We start from the raw sequence: 18,914 nt of genomic DNA on the forward strand, positions 1-18,914 counted from the left end.
GTGAGTTGAGATCTTCTCCAAGGAAGGGCAGCCCCAAACTTAATTGATTTTTCTTCCTTGCTAGGACTAGACATTTCCCTTAATATATCTTGCTCTTGTAAAGGGAAATTTTCCTGTATTCCAACTGACATTTCTAGAGTTGGCAGAAAAAGAACTGGCCTGAATATTGAACTACTTTTTGCAATTGGGTATTATTGAAGTATCACATAAGGTCGTAAAGTTTTGCTCCATCATTCTGTGTAATAAAATAGCCAGCTGGATGCATTTGGAAGCTCACAAATTTAGGTGGGAGTAACTGCCACCTTCTAATTACATATTCCAGTAATCAGTATTTAAAGCATGCTGCTATGATTCAGGAGGTAGTAAGATGCTATCTATAGTGGGTTTCTTAACTTTTTCTTTTAACATTAGATTTGTATTGTATTGCTATTGTTGTTGTGAGCTGCGGAAAGGGGCGGCATACAAATCTAATTATTTTATTTTATTTTATTTTATTTATTTTATTTTATTTTATTTATTGGATTTGTATGCCGCCCCTCTCCGGGGACTCGGGGCGGCTAACAGCAATAATAAGACAGTGTACAATAATAATCCAATACTAAAAATGATTAAAAACCCATTATTATAAAAACCAAACATACATACAGACATACCATGCATAAAATTGTAAAGGCCTAGGGGGAAAGAGTATCTCAATTCCCCCATGCCTGGCGGCAGAGGTGGCTTTTAAGTAGCTTACGAAAGGCAAGGAGGGTGGGGGCAATTCTAATTTCTGGGGGGAGTTGGTTCCAGAGGGCCGGGGCCGCCACAGAGAAGGCTCTTCCCCTGGGTCCCGCCAAGCGGCATTGTTTACATAGCAGTGGGAGGGATACAACACCATCTATCTCCAGTTGCACAACCCAGTCCTTTCAACAGTTTTGAGAAGTCTCCACCCTCATTTGCAGCGCTCAGGTGACCCTAAGTACACAGATAACCACCAGGAGGCTTCAACTATTCTCTAAAAGAATCCAAATGACCAGCTGTCTGCAAGGAATCCCCCACCATCCAGTCAGAGCTGAAGAAGTTTTTTTGGGATGAGAAGTGAGATATCTTTAAAAAAGATAACCAAGAAAATCCCGTTGCCTTTTGAAAAAGCACCTTTGGGACAAGCTGAATGATTGAGAATCTCTATAGACGTTTGCCTATTTGGCATTCTGCAGGGAACAGATAACTTTCCAAGAGAGTGATTTCAGCAATCTTCAATTTCAACATCTTGCCCAGCAATCTAAATTTGGTTTCCAGAGCTGCCTCCTTACTTTTCTTCGCATTGTTAATACTGACTTGCATTTCATCTACTGGTTCTATTTCAGCGTTACTTATCAAGCTTATCTAGATAACACTTGATGTCTGCATTTTCACAGTGGAAAGACAGGTCACCGTATGGTTGGCAAGCCTGTCCTGCTTTGTCTAAGGATGATAGGAATATAATAATAGGATAGCTCAATAATAGAATAATTAATAATAGAATAATAAGAATTCTAATAATAACGTTCTCCACTACTTAGAAACATCCTCCGTGAGGCAATATATGTGTTCAGTCACAAAGAGTGGATTCATTCTTAAACTGTCTTTCCTCTCCCATGGGTGGAGGGCCTCCTACTTTAAAAAAGTTTTATTTTTCTGTAATTAACCAGGAACCATGCTTGGGATGAGACACACCATCACTCTTGAAGGCCTCTATTGCCTCTTCCCTGTCTCTCTTAGCTTCTCCAGTTCGGTTACCGTATATACTCGAGTATAAGCCGAGTTTTTTAGCCCCAAAAATGGGCTGAAAAACACAGCCTCGGCTTATACTCGGGTCACCACACGAGGGCGCCATTGCTTGAGCCAGAGCACCAGCTTTTGTCCCCTCTGGCACGCCGTAGTTCCTCTCCCTAGCTCAAGCAAAGAAGGCAGCCATTTGCAATGGTGAGTCGGATTAAAAAGGCCCCCTGCTGTCAGATTCTCCTCCCCCTCCTTTGAAAGGATTTAAACTGTTTAAAAAATGGTATTTTGTGGTAGTTGCTGTCCTTGCTTGGATAGGATCTAATAATGTGTTATGAGGCAGAGCTAGACAGGAATTCTTTTTCTATCTGTCTATCTTTCTATCTATCTATTTTTCTATCTATCTATTTTTCTATCTATCTATCTATCTGTATCTATTTCTTTCTTTCTATCTATCTATCTATCTATCTATCTATCTATCTATCTATCTATCTATTTTTCTATCTGTCTGTCTATCTTTATATCTATCTGTCTATCTGTCTGTCTATCTATCTATCTATCTATCTATCTATCATCTATCTATCTATCTATCTATCTGTATCTATTTCTATCTATCTATTTTTCTATCTAACTATTTTTCTTTCTATCTTTCTATCTATCTATCTATCTATCTATCTATCTATCTATCTATCTATCTATGTATCTATCTGTATCTATTTCTATCTATCTATCTATCTATCTATCTATCTATCTATCTATCTATCTATCTATCTATCTATCTATCTATCTATTTTTCTATCTGTCTGTCTGTCTGTCTGTCTATCTATCTATCTTTCTATCTATATCTATCTATCTATCTATCTATCTATCTATCTATCTATTTTTCTGTCTGTCTGTCTGTCTATCTATCTTTCTATCTATATCTATCTATCTATCTATCTATCTATCTATCTATCTATCTATCTATCTATCTATCTATCTATCTATTTGGTTTTCTATGCTGATAACCTCACAGCAGCTAATGCTGAAGCTCTTCTTTGGATACACTTATTTGTTTGTTTGTTTGTTTGTTTATTTATTTAATTGGATTTGTATGCAATCCCTCTCCAAGGACTCAGGGTGGCTCACAGCATATATAAAAACAGAACAATAATGTAAATCTAATTAATGATGAGAAGGAATCCAGTTTTGAAGGATTTTAACTCTTAGGTTTTAGCTTTGTTCCTGATCGAGCTACTTTTTTTACTTTTTAATTTATTGTTAATATTGTTAATTTGTTTACCCTCTTTTAAATTTACAGAGCTAGTTTACTGTTTTTCTTTAAAATAAATATTCTAAAACATGTCTCAATTAATGTAATTTTATTGTTTTCCATTTTTATAAGTTACCAGTAGCCACTGCATTTTCTAACCTCGGCTTATACTCGGGTCAATACGTTTTCCCAGTTTTTGTGGCAAAAATTGGTGCCTCGGCTTATACTCGGGTCGGCTTATACTCGAGTATATACGGTACTTGAAAATTGCCTTTCTCGGTCAGACTCCATTGTTCCCACGACATGGCCAAAACAATAAAAGCCTTCATAGCATAGGGCAAGTATTTGAGAGATCATCTCTCTGCAATTATATCTATCCATCCCATCATATCCAGCAGGAGAAAGATGCTACAGATCCTGTCTATTAGGGAATATCATTTGGTAGGGCCCAGGAAGAGGACCTTTTCTGCCCCTTTAGAACACCTTCCCCCAGATATTACATTTGCTCCAACCCAGCTAGCCTTATGTAAGGTCTTAAAGCAGACCTGGGCAGTCCCAGCCCAGCACATAGCAGTGACATATCAGGTGGGACAGCAGCAATGGAAGCAAGGTGATGGAGTGGGGCAATGGCAGGTGTGTGGGTAGGACAGTGAGAGGTTTCAGGAAAGCAATGGCTGGGATTGGCAGTGCCCCACCCCCCATAACAGTTCCAGTTGCTCATGTGACCTCTTGAGAAAATTAATTGTCCAGCCTGCCTTAAAGACATGGTTGGGTCACCACTTGGAAGCTGAATTTGTTCCAAAGTGTATGCAGTGCTTGTGCTGGTTGGTTGATTGGTTATTTAGTCCCCCCCACTCAACTGCTGATTATTTTTAAAGAATAATAGAATAGAATAGAATTCTTTATTGGCCAAGGGTGATTGGACACACAAGGGATTTATCTTTGGTGCTTTCAGTGTACATAAAAGAAAGAAAAAGAAAGAAAGAAAAAGAAAATGGTAATTTAAGAATTGTTGTTATATATAGCTATGTAGTACTTTTAACTGCTGTTAGCCACTTAGAGCCAATAATTTGAGATGGGTGGCCATATACTTTTAAATAATAAACAGATTAACATTGGAAACGTGGATAGACCTTATCCTTTGGCTGATAGTAATCAAATACAGTAGAATAGTATCTGTACTTTTTTAGATAAGGCTGTGATTCTATTATCAGCCATGTCTGTTTTCTTTTCCTTTCCAGCCTGGCTTGCATGTGTCACTCTTTCCATTATGTCAAGCGCCTCCTCGAGACCCTTTTTGTCCACAGATTCTCCCACGGAACAATGCCTTTACGTAACATTTTCAAGGTAATGACATTTTCAAGCAAGGTGGCTATAGACTAAAAACTGCCCTGCCTTTCTGCTGGATCTCTTCATGGAGCAATGAAACTGAAGCAGTGGGCAAATCCTTTTTTTTTTTTTAAATATTCTGCTACTAATCTATTACATCTTTTAATGTGACACTTTTAATTATTTTCTCAGAATTGCATTTACTATTGGGGCTTTGCAGCCTGGATGGCATATTACATCAATCATCCGTTGTATACACCACCTGGTAAGCTAAGAAAAGAATCGTATCAGTTGATTAAAGAAGTCCACCTGATTTCTAAGAAGCTGAACATTAAATGGAGTTTATGTTTCTTTCCTTGTAGTTAACCAGAGGTGTGCATTGGGAAGGGGGTGCAGGTAGGGAATCCCAGAATGGGTTTGCATAAGAATGGGTTCTGCCTAGTTAATATGCTTCTCACTGAATGAGTGGTAATAGATATACATAATGGTCATTGGAGCGGTACATAGATTTCTTGCCTTAAGAAAGGAAATAAATACATAACTGAGCAGAATTCCAGCTTTTTTAAAAAAAGTTTCTAGACCCTTTAATTTAAAATACTAGCTTAAAAACATATAACTAATGTCTGGTAAAATTCTTCAGATCAGAGGCAATAAGTTCCTAGTGCCCCAAATAATTTCTTGAATGGAAAAATACGTAAGTGTATTCTTTAGTTGAGGGATAAGTCTATAATTTTTTCCCTATCTGGCCACCTGAGGATTCCTCAGATCAAGTAATTTCATGTAATCTAATTTCTCTAACTTTATTTTCTTTAAAGTGACTTCTATCACAAGGGTAGCTTCACTCATTCTCCTCCATTTTAGAATTACAGTTGGTATACTTTCCCTTAGAGATGCCTTCTTTATGAGTTACTGCTCTGGACTTGACTCCTATTTAAACAGTTCAAATCCAGGGAGATCTCATTCAAATATTCTCTTGGACATTAAAGTTATTATTTTGGGTCTGTTTGTCATAAGTCAGCTATACAAATCTTGCAAGTTATGAAGGTGAAAGGCAGCATCCTGTATGTGCCATATTAAACTCTGTGCAGAGAACACAGGATATAGTTTGGTGCAAATTATTTCGAGTCTTAATTAAAACATATGCTACTTCCTTTTGAGTATTAATATGCTATCGCACATGTAACTATAGTTGCTGTCACGAGATTCTCAGTTGGAAAATCTTGAGATCTTTCATTGGGGAATCGTTTTTCTTCTAGGAATGGTCTAGGTGCTCCCGTTGTTGTAATTACTCTAAGAGTATTTTTGTTTCTTTTTCTGTTTTTTTCCCAGCATATGGACATGAACAAGTGAAATTGGCGCTTATCATATTCCTGGTAACCATTTGTAGATTTTTGAATAATAGCCCTTTACCTGAAAAATGTTGCATATATAATAAAAAAAAAACAGGCAGATGTTTTAGACAGAGCCTAGGCCTGGTTAAGGTGGGGGTTTTCCCCATGCAAAGTCAAGTGTTAAAAATCAAGAAATTGTTTATCTAGACTGTTTGTGGCAAACAACAACTTTTATGCAAATTGATAAGATAATGTTGGATTATTATTTTTTTACAAACCATAGTAGTTCCCTCAAATAATAGAAAAATCAATTGCCTTTTGTAACAATGGGAAAAAAATCTAAGAGAAAGGAACTAGAATTATATATAGTAAAAATGTAGAAATATACCTCTCTTTTTTGGTACATGGAAAGACCATGAAGCAGTCTGGTTTGGGAATGGATCTGGTACTATTGCCTGGAGAGAATTTTTCCTCCCTGACACATGTGTTCATGTCTTAAGGTTAATATGATAGTAAGACTCTGCAGTGGTTCAAATTGAGTTCAAGGAAGGTGTTTTAACATGCAGAAATGTGACTATAGCACTTTACTGCAAGTTTTGAAGGCAGCTTTCTTTTTTCTTGGACTGATCTGATTCCTGCACTAGGCAGTTCTGTGATCGCAGGAAAAAAATTGACTGTTTTCAAGAATTGCAGAAAAATGCTGTATTCATGCTGTGCAATCTTATTTATTTATTGTATGTATGTGATGCCTTATAAAGAATGAGAAAACACTTGCACCAAAGAAATTCAAGTGAAACTACAAAAGAAGTGAAAAGGAGAAAGAAAAAATGCAACAATGTTTTTTTAATAGTTTATTTAGTTATGGCACTGGAAAATACTGGGTTCTGAATTTCTTGTCTTCGAGCCAGAACTTATTTTTGCAAAATTATAGAACATCTTATTAGTGCCAGAGCTGTTAAATTGTTTTGGACTGATGAGAACAAGGGACCAGAAGACATGAATAAAAAAAAAACCTTGTTGTATTGGCACATTAGAAGTTTTGTCTTTTCCTCCAAGCAAATTCCTCACATTTCTACAAAATTATTTGAGTCACAGATGGGGTGAACTGTGGGAAGTTTCTGTGGTGATAGGAAGTATGTAAAAAAAATATCCTTGCATCTTCCCTGCTAACACTGGTTTTGTTTTCTCTTGCAGTTCTGTCAGCTGGGAAACTTTTCTATTCATATTGCTCTGCGAAATCTTCGCCCAGCTGGTGAGTACAGAGAAAAGGCCAAATGGAAGCGCAGATGTCTGTATTAAAAACACACTCTGCTCTGTAATGGGAACAGCTGACCTTTTAAATAACAAGCCAGCCTTAGGTGCCCAGAGGTAATCACATGACTTCTGAAAGCCAAACAAAGAAAACGAGAGAGTGCTATTAGGTTTGGTAGGAAGAGTTTTGCAGTTTCTTGGAGGTGGGCTGAAGCTACATCGGGCAAAATGAGAAATTATTTTGCTATGGGCTAAAACCATGTTAGTCTTTTTGGTATGTATCTCTCTTTTTTTTTAACTGTGAAGTATACAGATCTTTCTTTTTGTCAACTTTGATAAACAGAAGGGAGACTTTTACAAGTCTAATGCTTTATTGTAACTCTTGTGTGTGAAGTTAGGTGATAGGGTGTTTTTTTCCCATTGCATGCAAATTGGTTCATTGTCTCAATAAACATTATGATTTCTTCCAGGTTCAAAGGCCAGGAAGATCCCATTCCCCACGAAGAACCCATTTACATGGCTTTTCTTGCTGATCTCTTGTCCCAATTATACTTATGAGGTATGGCTGTGTTTTAGCTTTGGAAGAAATTCTGAATGCTTAAATCTGTATTTTATTAATGAATTCTGCTTCACAGATAACATATAGATATAGTGATAATATCTAGGCAAATAGACCGAAAATATTATTTTTATCTTTCTTTTAGTTGAGTGATTAATACTTGTTGCTCAGAAGCTTTCCTCCACCTTTGAATTTAATTGAAATTTGATGACAGATGGAAATCTAGTTTAATCTTGAATCACCCAGCAAAGTGGAACTTGTTTCTTCTCTCAGTAATTAATTCCATTGCTGACTTACTCTTTCAGAATAGCCTTTTAAGAAAATAAATACCGGTAAATAAGAATATCCATTCCTTTTTAAAATTTAAATCATTATTTTGCACCCTAAAAAGATAGAGAGTAGGTTGTGATTTTGTATATGACAATTCTTCAGATATTTGAGGAGATATATGATAGTATACTTCTCTCAAAGTTAAAAGTTCTCATTACTTCAAGTCCTTATTATATAACTTTGCTTTAGTCCAGTGATCATGCTTCTTAACATTTCTTTGAGCCTGTTATAGTTTCTCTGAATGCTTTGTGATGTATATCAAACAAAATCAACTTAAGTAACACATTTGATGCAGTAGACACAGCCTACTTCTTGGTAAGATAGAACAATGTGGAATAGACAAGTACCACCACCAGATGGATTTGCAGTTGGCTGACCAACCACACAGTGTGTGGTCCTCAATGGAAATACATCTATGTGGAGGGAAACATGCAAAGTTCTGACTTTGTCCAGTGCTTTTCAACACCTTCATAAATCATCTTCAGCTGCACAGAGTTGTGGATATAATATGGGCAAAAAATAAATTTAATTAATTAATAAGAGACTCATCAAATTTGCAGATGACACCAAGTTGGGGGGAATTGTTAATACTTTGGAAGATATATCCAAGATTCAAGATCTTGACAGACGTGAACTTTGGGCTCCATCCAACAAGATGCAGTTCAGTGATGAGAAAAGCAAGGTCTTGCACATAATAAAGAATAAACAAGTACACAGGTACAGGATAGACAGTAACAGGATCAACAATCCTAACTAGAGAAAGATCTAGATGTTCTGGTGGATCACCCTTTATGTATGAATCAGCAATATGCTGCAGTTGCCAAGAAAGTCAACGTCGTCCTAAGCTGCATCAACAGAGAGATTGCATCAAGATCATGGAAGAAATAGTGCCACTCCCTACTTCACTAGTGGGGCCACATTTGGAATACTATGTCCAGTTGTGTTCGCCAGGACACACAAAATACTGAAGTCCTAGAAAGAGCACAGAGAAGAGCAACAGAGATGATAAGGGGGAGGCAAAATCGTATAAAGAACAGCTAAGAACAGCTTGGTATGATTAGTGTAACAGAGAAGGCTAAGGCGTGATATGGTAACAGTCTTCCAATACTTGAAGGGCTGTCAGTGGAAAGAGGGCGTTAATTCATTCTCCATAGTACCTGAGGGCAGGACAAGAAGCAAAGGACGAAAGTTTATCACAGGGAAATCCAACCTGAAAATAAGGAGGAATTTCCTGACAGTGAGCATCAATGGAACAGTTTGCCTCCCAGAATTGAATACTTGAGGTATTCAAGAGAAGTTTGGATAACCATTTGTCCTTAGAAGGGGGTTTGGGCTAGACCACCTCCAAGAATCCCCTTCCTTCCTTATGATTCTGTATTTTATAAGTTGGATATAGTGGGGTCTAACTAAGTAAAATAGAACAATTTTCTCTCATCATCTCAAAGTGTATTTGATGGGGCCATAAAATTGATTTTGTCCATTTTGCATTCACATCATACTCATTTATGAGCAGAAATTACACTGCACAAAAAAATAAAGGGAACATTTAAACAACACAATATAACTCCAAGTAAATCAAATTTCTGTGAAATCAAACTGTCCATTTAGGAAGCAACACTTATTGGCAAACAATTCTACATGCTGTTGTGCACATTCAACTTCGTACAGAACAAAGTATTCAGTGAGAATATTTCATTCATTCAGATCTAGGATGTGTTCTTTGAGTGTTCCCTTCATTTTTTTGAGCTGTATATTTTGCTCCTAACAAGATTGTTTCAAATTTATTAAGTTAGCCAAGTAATTTAAAAAAATAGAAGAGTAAAGAGAGCCCATTTTGAACCCCATTATATTTATCATTCTGGTTCAAAGGGAAACCATACTTGGTTCTTTGAAGTTGTTTTTTGAGAAGCTGTGTATCCACTTGTCATGTCATCCCATTCACACTTAACTATCTTGTTAATCAGAATGTCATGGGATACTCTGTGAAAGACTTTGCTGAAGTCAAGATACATTAAATCCATAGCATTCCCAGATTGGCTAAGAAAATTACTCAATAAAAGAATGAGATGGTGTCAGCGTGATGAAACTTGTTCTTACCAAATTAATGCTAGTGTCTTTTAATTATTTTAATTATTACCTTGTTTGCAATATATTATGAGATTAATCTCTTTAAAATCAGCTCCCAAATCTTCCCACCTATTTGACTAGTGTGTAATCCCCTGGATCCTTTTCTCAATCCTGAAATAGGAACCCACCGCAGCTCACTGAGTCATATGCCATCTGTTCTCTAGAATTTCTCAGAGTTCAGCCTGTCCATCAGCAACATTTTTCACATCCTATCAAGGGTGGGTTCCACTTATCTTCTCTACTGGTTCGCACCGCGATGGAACTGCACATTTTGCCCTGTCACATCATGCAAAACACCTGGAAATGGCCCTCTGTGCATGCTCAGAAGCCTTTTCGCATATGCGGAGGTTTTTTTTTGCAAGCTGCGGTGACCAGGAGGGGGGGGGGCAGTTCGGGAGCGTGGACTGCCAGTCATCGCTGTCAGTTTGGAGAGCAGCAGTAAAATTCTGCTACCAGTTTTAAAGAACTGGTCAAAACTGGCAGCAACCCCCCCACTGATCCAAATGTGTTGCATTTTAGGAAATATGAAATGTGTACTCATTTGAAATGAATAGATACTGTCTGACAACTTTTTTGTCAATCTCAGACTTCAGTCCTCTTTGTCCATTTGTCTTTACATTTACCAGTGGAATACACATAACCCTTTTATTTGGAAAAATAGAGACAAAATAGGAACTGAGTAATTGTTGGCTTTTTGCTATTTTTTTCTAGTGTCTCTTTTCTCTGTGTTGCTTTTGATTTTGAACAGTCTCTTCAGTTGCTATAGTCTAATATGTGACTGATGCCAATAAGTCTGTACTATATTTATAGGTGATACTCGAAAAATTAGAACATCGTGCAAAATTTCATTTATTTCAGTAATGTAACATAAAAGGTGAAACTAATATATAAGAGAGACTCATTACATGCAAGGTTGACTCAGAAAATTATAATATCACACGTACCAGGCATATATTTTATTTGTATTATTTGTGTGTGCATTGTTTTGTTCTTGATATTCTTTACTCTTAGATTCCAAATTTATTTAGATAATTAATAACATATCTCACTAAATTAGCAGACTCAAGGTGCCTTACTATAATCTCAAAACAATAACTGTAAAATAATATTAAAAATTAAGTTCATATACTCAAAATGACCTTGGAACTTCTTGTTAAAGCCCCGGGCAAACTCCCATTTCTTCTGCATTTTTCTCACTCTGGTTTTGCAGAGGGAAACACTTTGGTTTCATGGGTGCTAAGAATAGTACCTATGCCTGACCTAAGAGTAGAGAACTACAAAATCTTCAGGCCTGTTTGACACTGATGATCGTACTATTTGCTATTTGCCTTTTGAATTGAGAATAGGATAGGTATTTCCTTCTATTTACACACTAATCTGCCCTGTAATTGGGCTAGAAAGTTTATTGGAAAGTTTTCAGTGCAAGTACGGAAACACATTTCATGATTTGTGCATAGGTTTGGTCTTCATCCTTCAAAGTAGGACTGTGCTGTATGCTTACTATAGCTGAAAAACACAATGCTCAAGTCTAGAAAATCTTAATATTTTCCTTGATGTTTTATTTTCCAGGTAGGGTCTTGGATTGGCTTTGCCATAATGACTCAGTGTCTTCCAGGTAAGTCCTGGTAATAGGTTAGATCTTTGCTGGATTCACTTTTAATAAGAATTTTATTAAGCAATGTTTATGAAATACGGTTATTTATTTATTTATTAAATTAACCAATTAATTAACCAATTAATTAATTAATTAATTAATTGATTAATTAATTCAACTTCTGTACCACCCAATCCTGAAGGACTCAGGGCGGCTTACAACAATATAAAATACAAAAAAACCCCAATTAAAAATAAGTCAAATATACAATCTAACAATAAAACCCAGATTAAAATCCATAATAAACTAAATAACCAGCATACATACATAGCATTTCTACAATTTGGCCATGATAGTTGTTAATTCATGGTCCCCCAGGCCTGCCGACAAAGCCAGGTGTTCGTGGCCTTACAGAAAGCCATTAGGGTGGGAGTAGTATGGACCTGGGGGGGGGGGGGGGGGGGGAGTTGATTCCATAGAGCCGGGGCGGCAACAGAGAAGGCATGTATGTATTTTTATTCTTTCTGGCCCTTCCCAATTTTACTATTAGAACTGTTCTTTATTGCCAAGTATATTAAGGTCTATGAATTTAAAACAGGAGAAATATCTTGTCCCTTTCAGTGAAGAAAGCAGCAACAAAAAGATTGCAAGAGTTCAGTAAATTACATCTTCTGTCTCACTGTAAAGCTTCATCCCTCTACTAAAAGGGATGCTAGCAGCCATGCACTCTTCTGCTTGGTCTCTTCGTTGCCTTTACTTTGTTTTACCAAGGCATATAGGAATTGAATATGTTCTTTTTCGTTATGTAGTATAGGAAGTAATGAAAGATTTTCTTCCTCTTCCTGGGATAGCAATCCTGAGCTGTACCTCCTATTTTACAAAATCCATTTTCCATTTGTTAGGGATGCTTTAGCTTTGAGTATCCATATTAAACAATGGGCAAAATTTGATAGTATTCCCCAAGACAAGTATCCAATATTTCTTTCTTTATTTATTGAATTTATATACCGCCCCTCTCCGAGGACTCGAGGTAGCTTACAACATATAAAAACAACAGAGTGTAATAGATAAATCCAATTAATTACACTAAACAAACAATTTAAAATCCCCAGATACGTTAAAATCAAGCGTACACATTCAGACAACAGCCATTCATCGGCCAGGGGTAAGATCTAATCACCCCAAGCCTCACAGCATAAATGAGTCTTAAGATTCTTGTGGGAGGCAAGGAGGGTGGGGATAGTGCGAAACTCTGGGGGGAGCTGATTCCAGAGGGCCGGGGCCCTTGCAGATAAGGCTCTTCCCCTAGGCCCTGCCAAGTGACATTGTCTAACCAGTTGCTGGGACTCATATGGCAGAAGGCAGTCACGCAAGTAATCTGACCTGATGCCATGTAGGGTTTTATAGATCAGTACCAACACTTTGAATTGTGTCTGGAAACCAATTGGCAGCCAATACAGTCTGTGGAGTGTTGGAGAAATATGGGTGTATCTAGGAAGGCCTATGACTGCTTGTGTGGCTGCATTTTGCATGATTTGTAGTTTCTGAACACATTTCAAAAGTAGCCCCATGTAGAGAACATTGCAACCATCATAAATATGAGCTAGTTGCCAAATGTCTACATTTAGATCGTATGACCATGAGGATAATGCAGTAGTTGTAAGAGTGAAAAACAGTCAGAAGTCACTTTCTTCAGTGCCATTGTAACTTTGAATGGTCACTAAAGGAACTGTTGTAAGTCAAGGACTACCTGCAATACATTTGGAAAATAAGTCAATGTTAAATGTTTTATTCTTTTTACTGCCTTTCGGCCAAGAGTGAGGGTGTTTTTCTGAATGCCTAATAACGTTACACACTTTTTTTTTTGTCAACAGTGGCTCTGTTTTCCTTGGTTGGATTTATTCAAATGACCATTTGGGCAAAGGGTAAACACCGAAGTTACCTGAAGGAGTTCCGAGATTATCCACCCCTACGTTCGCCTATCGTCCCTTTTCTGCTCTAAGCCTCCTCCTGCACTAATACATCAAACTGGGCTGGTAGCTTCATTTTTTATCTTCTTGAGCAGCTGTTATTGGAGTCTAAAACAGGGGGGTTTCACTGTCCACAATATGTTTTGAGGGGGAGGTTGTTGGAATTCCTTCCTTTTTAAAGTTAATTGCCCTTTCCTCCATCATCTTTGTCCTTTGTCCCTATTCGAAAACCACATTTGTCTTAGAATAACACTTCCCTACAGTTACCACGAAGGCAAACACTGCAAGAAGAACAGAGGGAACAATCCAACTATACAGAGGTGATGGAAAGTTGAAGAGCTGCTAGGCATTATATTTGTAAGAGCAGATACCATAAATGGAGCCTAGGCAGCTGGTCTTTGGCCAAAAGCAAGATTGTAGAATAGCAATCTTAACTCTGGTCCTTATTAATAATTTTGGAAAAGTTTCTCCACTGCGTTTGTGCCACTTTTTGGATATGAAAGCATAAAAGTGCCTTGGAATGCATGGTGCCATTGCTAAACCAAATGGGTGTTTTTGGGGATGGAAAAGGCATGGCTACTTTAAGGAGTTGCAGACTGATGCAGTCATCCTGGCCTTGTGGTATGATACATAGTTTTTCATTTGCATTCAAAGCACAGCACAGCCTATTAATTCAGTTTGGGTATTCTCCTAGTAGTAAATATTATTTTTATTGTGGAGTGATGCTTGGAACTAAAAAAAGTGTATTTTTTTTTCTGGAGGGGAAATAAACTGACTAAGATCAGTGACAATACTAACTTCATCTCTTTTATAAGATGGTCTTGTGTCCCTTTTTAACCCTTGTTCATCTAGTACGCATTTTGTTTGAAGCCAAAATTGAAAATGGCTCAATGGAATGATATCACAAGTAATTTTACGAGGGCAGAACACATTATTTAATTATCCCAGTTATAAGCTAAATTATGACATAGCAAATTCCCTGCTGTGAAGCAAAGGAAACAAATTAGTTATGATCCAGTAGTAGATTTGGTGTTACATAGGTTGTTTCAGTCCCGTCCACCATAGAAATTGGCAACTTGTCATCTACGTAAATGCTTTTCCTTTTCCCACCTAGTAGAAACTTATGAGCGGTGAACATCATCTTCCAAGTATAAATGTATGCCTGAAGTAACTCAACTTTGTGTGATGGTAGAGTAGGCCTTCTGTAGTTAAGAGGTTCTTGAAATGCAGGTCTAGCAAATACAATCTTGTGCCTAACTAGCAATAATTGTGTAACTTTCTGTAGCACAGGCTCACAGAAAGATGAGTGGACAGGGCAATTATGCAGATATGCAAGTGAAACTTTGATTTAATGGATCAGATGATAAAAGGAGGTGTTTCTTCCAGATGTCCATTAAATAGAAGAGGGATCAATACCAATGTAGGTATTGGTATTGGGTAAATCCTACAAATTGCATCTGTGTGACTTACTCAATTTGTAGTATATGTTTACAAGGGCACTGAGAAATTGAGGGGGGAGAAATTTGTAACTATTTCTAGCACTTAAGAGATAAGGAAATGCCTATTATTCCTTTTACAAAAATATTCAGTGTTCACAGAATTGAAGCCTCTTAGGTTTGGACCGTCTTCTTAAGAGGAGATTATTTTTCTGTTTGTCACTGTTATTAAGGTTGTGATGCTGCATACAGGTAGTCTTTGGATTATTATGGGAGTGGGATTGCCATTGCTAAGCAATGTAGTTGTAAAGTGAATCATCAGTTTGCAACCACATCAGAATCACCGCTTAACTACAGCAATCCTGGCAATTTCACTTACTGTCATTGCCTCAAGATATACAGTTGTTAAGTGGGAAGTGGTAGGAATTTTATGTATGGACCAGAGATGGGTTGCTAGGAGGGTTGATGCAAGCTGTGATTTGGAGGTGGCTTGTGGGGAGGAGTGGCTGGGGCAACAGACTTGAGCATAAGAAGGTTGTGGAATACACAGTGTGGCAAGAAGGCTGGGGGAATTACTAGAGTAACATGCAACCTTCCTTGCTAGCTTCCCCATTGATTTTGATTATGGGAAGCCAGTAGGGAAAGCTGTAAATGGCAATAATCTAAGGACAGGATGCTGCAATTGCGGTAATACAAGAAGTTGACAAATCCCTGAATCATGATTGCATGACTGTGGAGCACTGCGAAGGCCAGAACTTCAAGGATTGGTCATAGGTTCCACTTATTTAGCACCGTTCCAACTTCAAATGGTTGCTGAATTAGTGGATAGTAAATGAGGACTACTTATATATTTAATTTGGAGGAAGACCCTTTTGAAGTAGAGTGGAACTTGATTTTCACAATCAAGATGAATGTTTGTCATAGTCTTAGGTTATGCTACATGTGAGCAGTGATATCTGAAACTTAGGCTCCAAGACTGCTTGCTGTTACATGAGCCACTGACTTTTTGCTATAATCCATTTCATGTGCAATTTTATTTAAAACTAATCAATAAAAAATAATCCAGCCACTCTACAGTCTCAGGCTGTTTTTTTTTTTAAAAAAAAACATGGAATTATAAATTGAAGGACTATTTCCCCACATTGGGGAAAACTACAGGTAAGAATGGACACCTCTTTTATATATTAATATAATATCATTTTGTTTGAAATAAATTGGACCAGAAACGATTGGACATTGGAGTCCTAACTATTAATAAATTGGATCCAATAATCCAATAATAACCCAACTATCCAATAAATTGGACCAGAAACGATTGGACATTGAAGTCCTAACAAATCGTAGTTGCATAAGGAGAAATGGAACTGCTTATTGGCTAAGAAAATTTAAATTTAGGATTAGAGAGTCTTGTGTAATTTATGCTACAAATTGCACCTGTAGGTTGGTCACGGAATTGGCTCCCCAGTTCAGATTGGCTCACTTTGATGTACTGACCAGGCAGTAAGATGAACAGAGGAATATTACTCTTTTGTGTGAAAAATGACACATCAGGTAGGATTGACTATAAATATAAATACATTGAATGAGAAACTTACTGCTAATTAGCTATATTTCCAAAGAATATTTTGAGCACTGTTAATGTCAGCATTCCAAATAACATCTAAAAGAAATAAACCAGAATCCAAACCTTGGCTTTCTTCCAAGCTCCAATTTATTGCCAGTCATGTTGGTTACGGACTGTAGGCATGTCCAGGTTAAGGTTCTTCCCTCATCCCCACACCCACCAGTTCATCATATGGACCAGTCCAGTTGTCTGCACATCCACGGACCTCCTCCGTACTTCCGCTGGTGCTGAACAAAGGATGACCTTGGATCTTCAAGAAAGGGATTTGTTATGGCTAGTATCTTTCCCCTTCTTGCAACTATCCTTCCCAGTTCCCACTGTATTTCTGTAATTGTGGCTTTGGCCTGACAGTTACTTTGTATTATCTCATGATCACCTGCCAACAGTGCTCAGCAAAATGCCTTTGGGTGCTCAAATATTGTGGGTGATTGCACCTCATGTTTTATTCAGCTATGGATGACTTTTTACCTTCAGAACTAAACACAAGTAAAATTGGATAGAATGATATTCCCCATTCCCAGAAGCTTACCCAGTTGAAGGACAGAATAGGAAAAGAAAAAATTATTCAAATATACTGTAATGAGGATCTGGATTGTGGGGGCAATATGCCGGCTCTGTTAAAAAGTGCTATTGCTAACATGTTGTAAGCTGCCCTGAGTCTAAGGAGAAGAGCGGCATAAAAATTGAATAAATAAATAAATATGTGAGAAAGACTCACTTTGAAAGAAAAGAAGCTATCCCACATTTGAAAAATCACGTGCAGTTCATCAAACAGCAAATTGGCAGAACCATGATTGTGAATGTTTACACGAGATGAGAAATCTTGGATCTTTTACACAAGAAACTTTCAAGGCCACATGAGATCTACAGATAAGCACAGAAGTTACACGACTGTTGACCTACAGAAGCAACTTTGTTATCACCCCTTGTTTCGGTTCTGCTGTCTGTATTACTGCTTAGCCTGATGCTCTAATTGGATGCTCTTTCCAATTACTTCCAGAGGTTTGGAGGGGGATAGGTAGAATATTTGACCTGATATGGCCTGGTGCATATATCTTTCTCAACTACTGGTTATGTCCTTACTCAGCTGAGTAAACATATTGGCTTTCTTTATGGCCTACTGTGCTGTTACCAAATGCCAGATTGAATGATAAAATCTGAGCAACCTCTATCATGGTGCAGCCTCTTCACCCTCTACTATACATTTCAGCTATGCTAAAAAGTTATATATGTTTTCTGTTGTGGAGAAAAAATAAACCTTTATGAAAAAAAAAGATCGAGAGAAACTTCTCAAATTTGATCAAATTCCAGAGTACATAATACTGAATATTTTGATGAAAGACGTCAAGAGACTTTCCCTCTACTTTGCGTCCCTTCAGTGTCATCCAGTGGAGCTTTTGACCCCTATGAATAAGTGTTGTACCACATGTTTCTTGACAAATCTGTATTTTCTTTTATGTACACTGAGAGCATATGCACTAAGACAAATTCCTTGTGTGTCCAATCACACTTGGCCAATAAAGAATTCTATTTTCTCAATAATTTTTGGCTTTTGGGGCCCGGCATAACTAGAGGCATTTATTTGTTTCCCATCTTTATTAATTTTATAAATAACTCAAGGCGGCACACATATCCAACACATCTTCCTCCTCCTATTTCCCCCACAAGAAGTTGCACAGAGTGTATGTGACTGGCCCAAAGTCACCCAGCTGGCTTTAATGGCTAAGGGGGGACCTTGAACTCATGGTCTCTCGCTTTCTAGCCTGGTCTTCGAAATGGTAAACCAAACTGGCTCTAGATATAGGCAGCCCTTGATTTATGACCATAATTGAGCCCAAAATTTCTGTGTTAACTGAAACATTTGTTAAGTGAGTTTTGCCCCATTTAACGACTTTTCTTGCCACAGTTGTTAAGTGAATCACTGCAGTCAAGTTACTAACCCAATTGTTAAGTGAACCTGGCTACCCCGTTGACTTTGCTTGCTAGGAGGTCTCAAAAGGTTATCACATGACCCCAGGACACTGCAATGGTCATAAATATGAACCAATTGCCAAGCGCCTGGAGTTTGGTCACGTGATCATGGGCATGCTGCAGAGTCGTAACTCTGAAAAACGTTCAGGTCACTTTTTTTCAGTGCTGTTGTTATTCTGAATGGTCACTAAATGAAGTTTCAAGTCAAAGACTATCTGCATATAGAACCCATGTTGGCTCTAAAATTTGAAAATAAAACCTATCAAGATCATCAAGACTTAGATGAACTTAGCAGTTCGATCAGTAGAAACATAACTGGTCAGTTATTCCTATGTTGAAGATCTCTACTAGGTATCTAATTGGATTGAGATAACTAAACTTCACTTGTCTTCATGGT

The 18,914-nt window shown here is 37.5% G+C and overlaps 1 protein-coding gene across 3 annotated transcripts in view; it reads left to right on the forward strand.

Moving 5' to 3' along the window:
• Positions 1–15,992, forward strand: part of TECR (trans-2,3-enoyl-CoA reductase) — a 39,774-nt gene extending 23,782 nt beyond the window's left edge. For all 3 annotated transcript variants that reach the window (XM_070739608.1, XM_070739609.1, XM_070739607.1), the window contains 7 exons: positions 4,237–4,342; positions 4,517–4,589; positions 5,654–5,697; positions 6,850–6,907; positions 7,377–7,465; positions 11,492–11,537; positions 13,391–15,992. In XM_070739608.1, the coding sequence (XP_070595709.1) occupies positions 4,237–4,342; positions 4,517–4,589; positions 5,654–5,697; positions 6,850–6,907; positions 7,377–7,465; positions 11,492–11,537; positions 13,391–13,518 (544 nt within the window). In that variant the 3' untranslated portion in view covers positions 13,519–15,992. The remainder of the gene's footprint in view (positions 1–4,236; positions 4,343–4,516; positions 4,590–5,653; positions 5,698–6,849; positions 6,908–7,376; positions 7,466–11,491; positions 11,538–13,390) is intronic.
• The last annotated feature ends 2,922 nt before the right edge of the window (positions 15,993–18,914 follow it).

Source organism: Erythrolamprus reginae, chromosome 2 (genome assembly GCF_031021105.1).
Source record: "Erythrolamprus reginae isolate rEryReg1 chromosome 2, rEryReg1.hap1, whole genome shotgun sequence".
Lineage (NCBI taxonomy): Eukaryota > Metazoa > Chordata > Lepidosauria > Squamata > Dipsadidae > Erythrolamprus > Erythrolamprus reginae.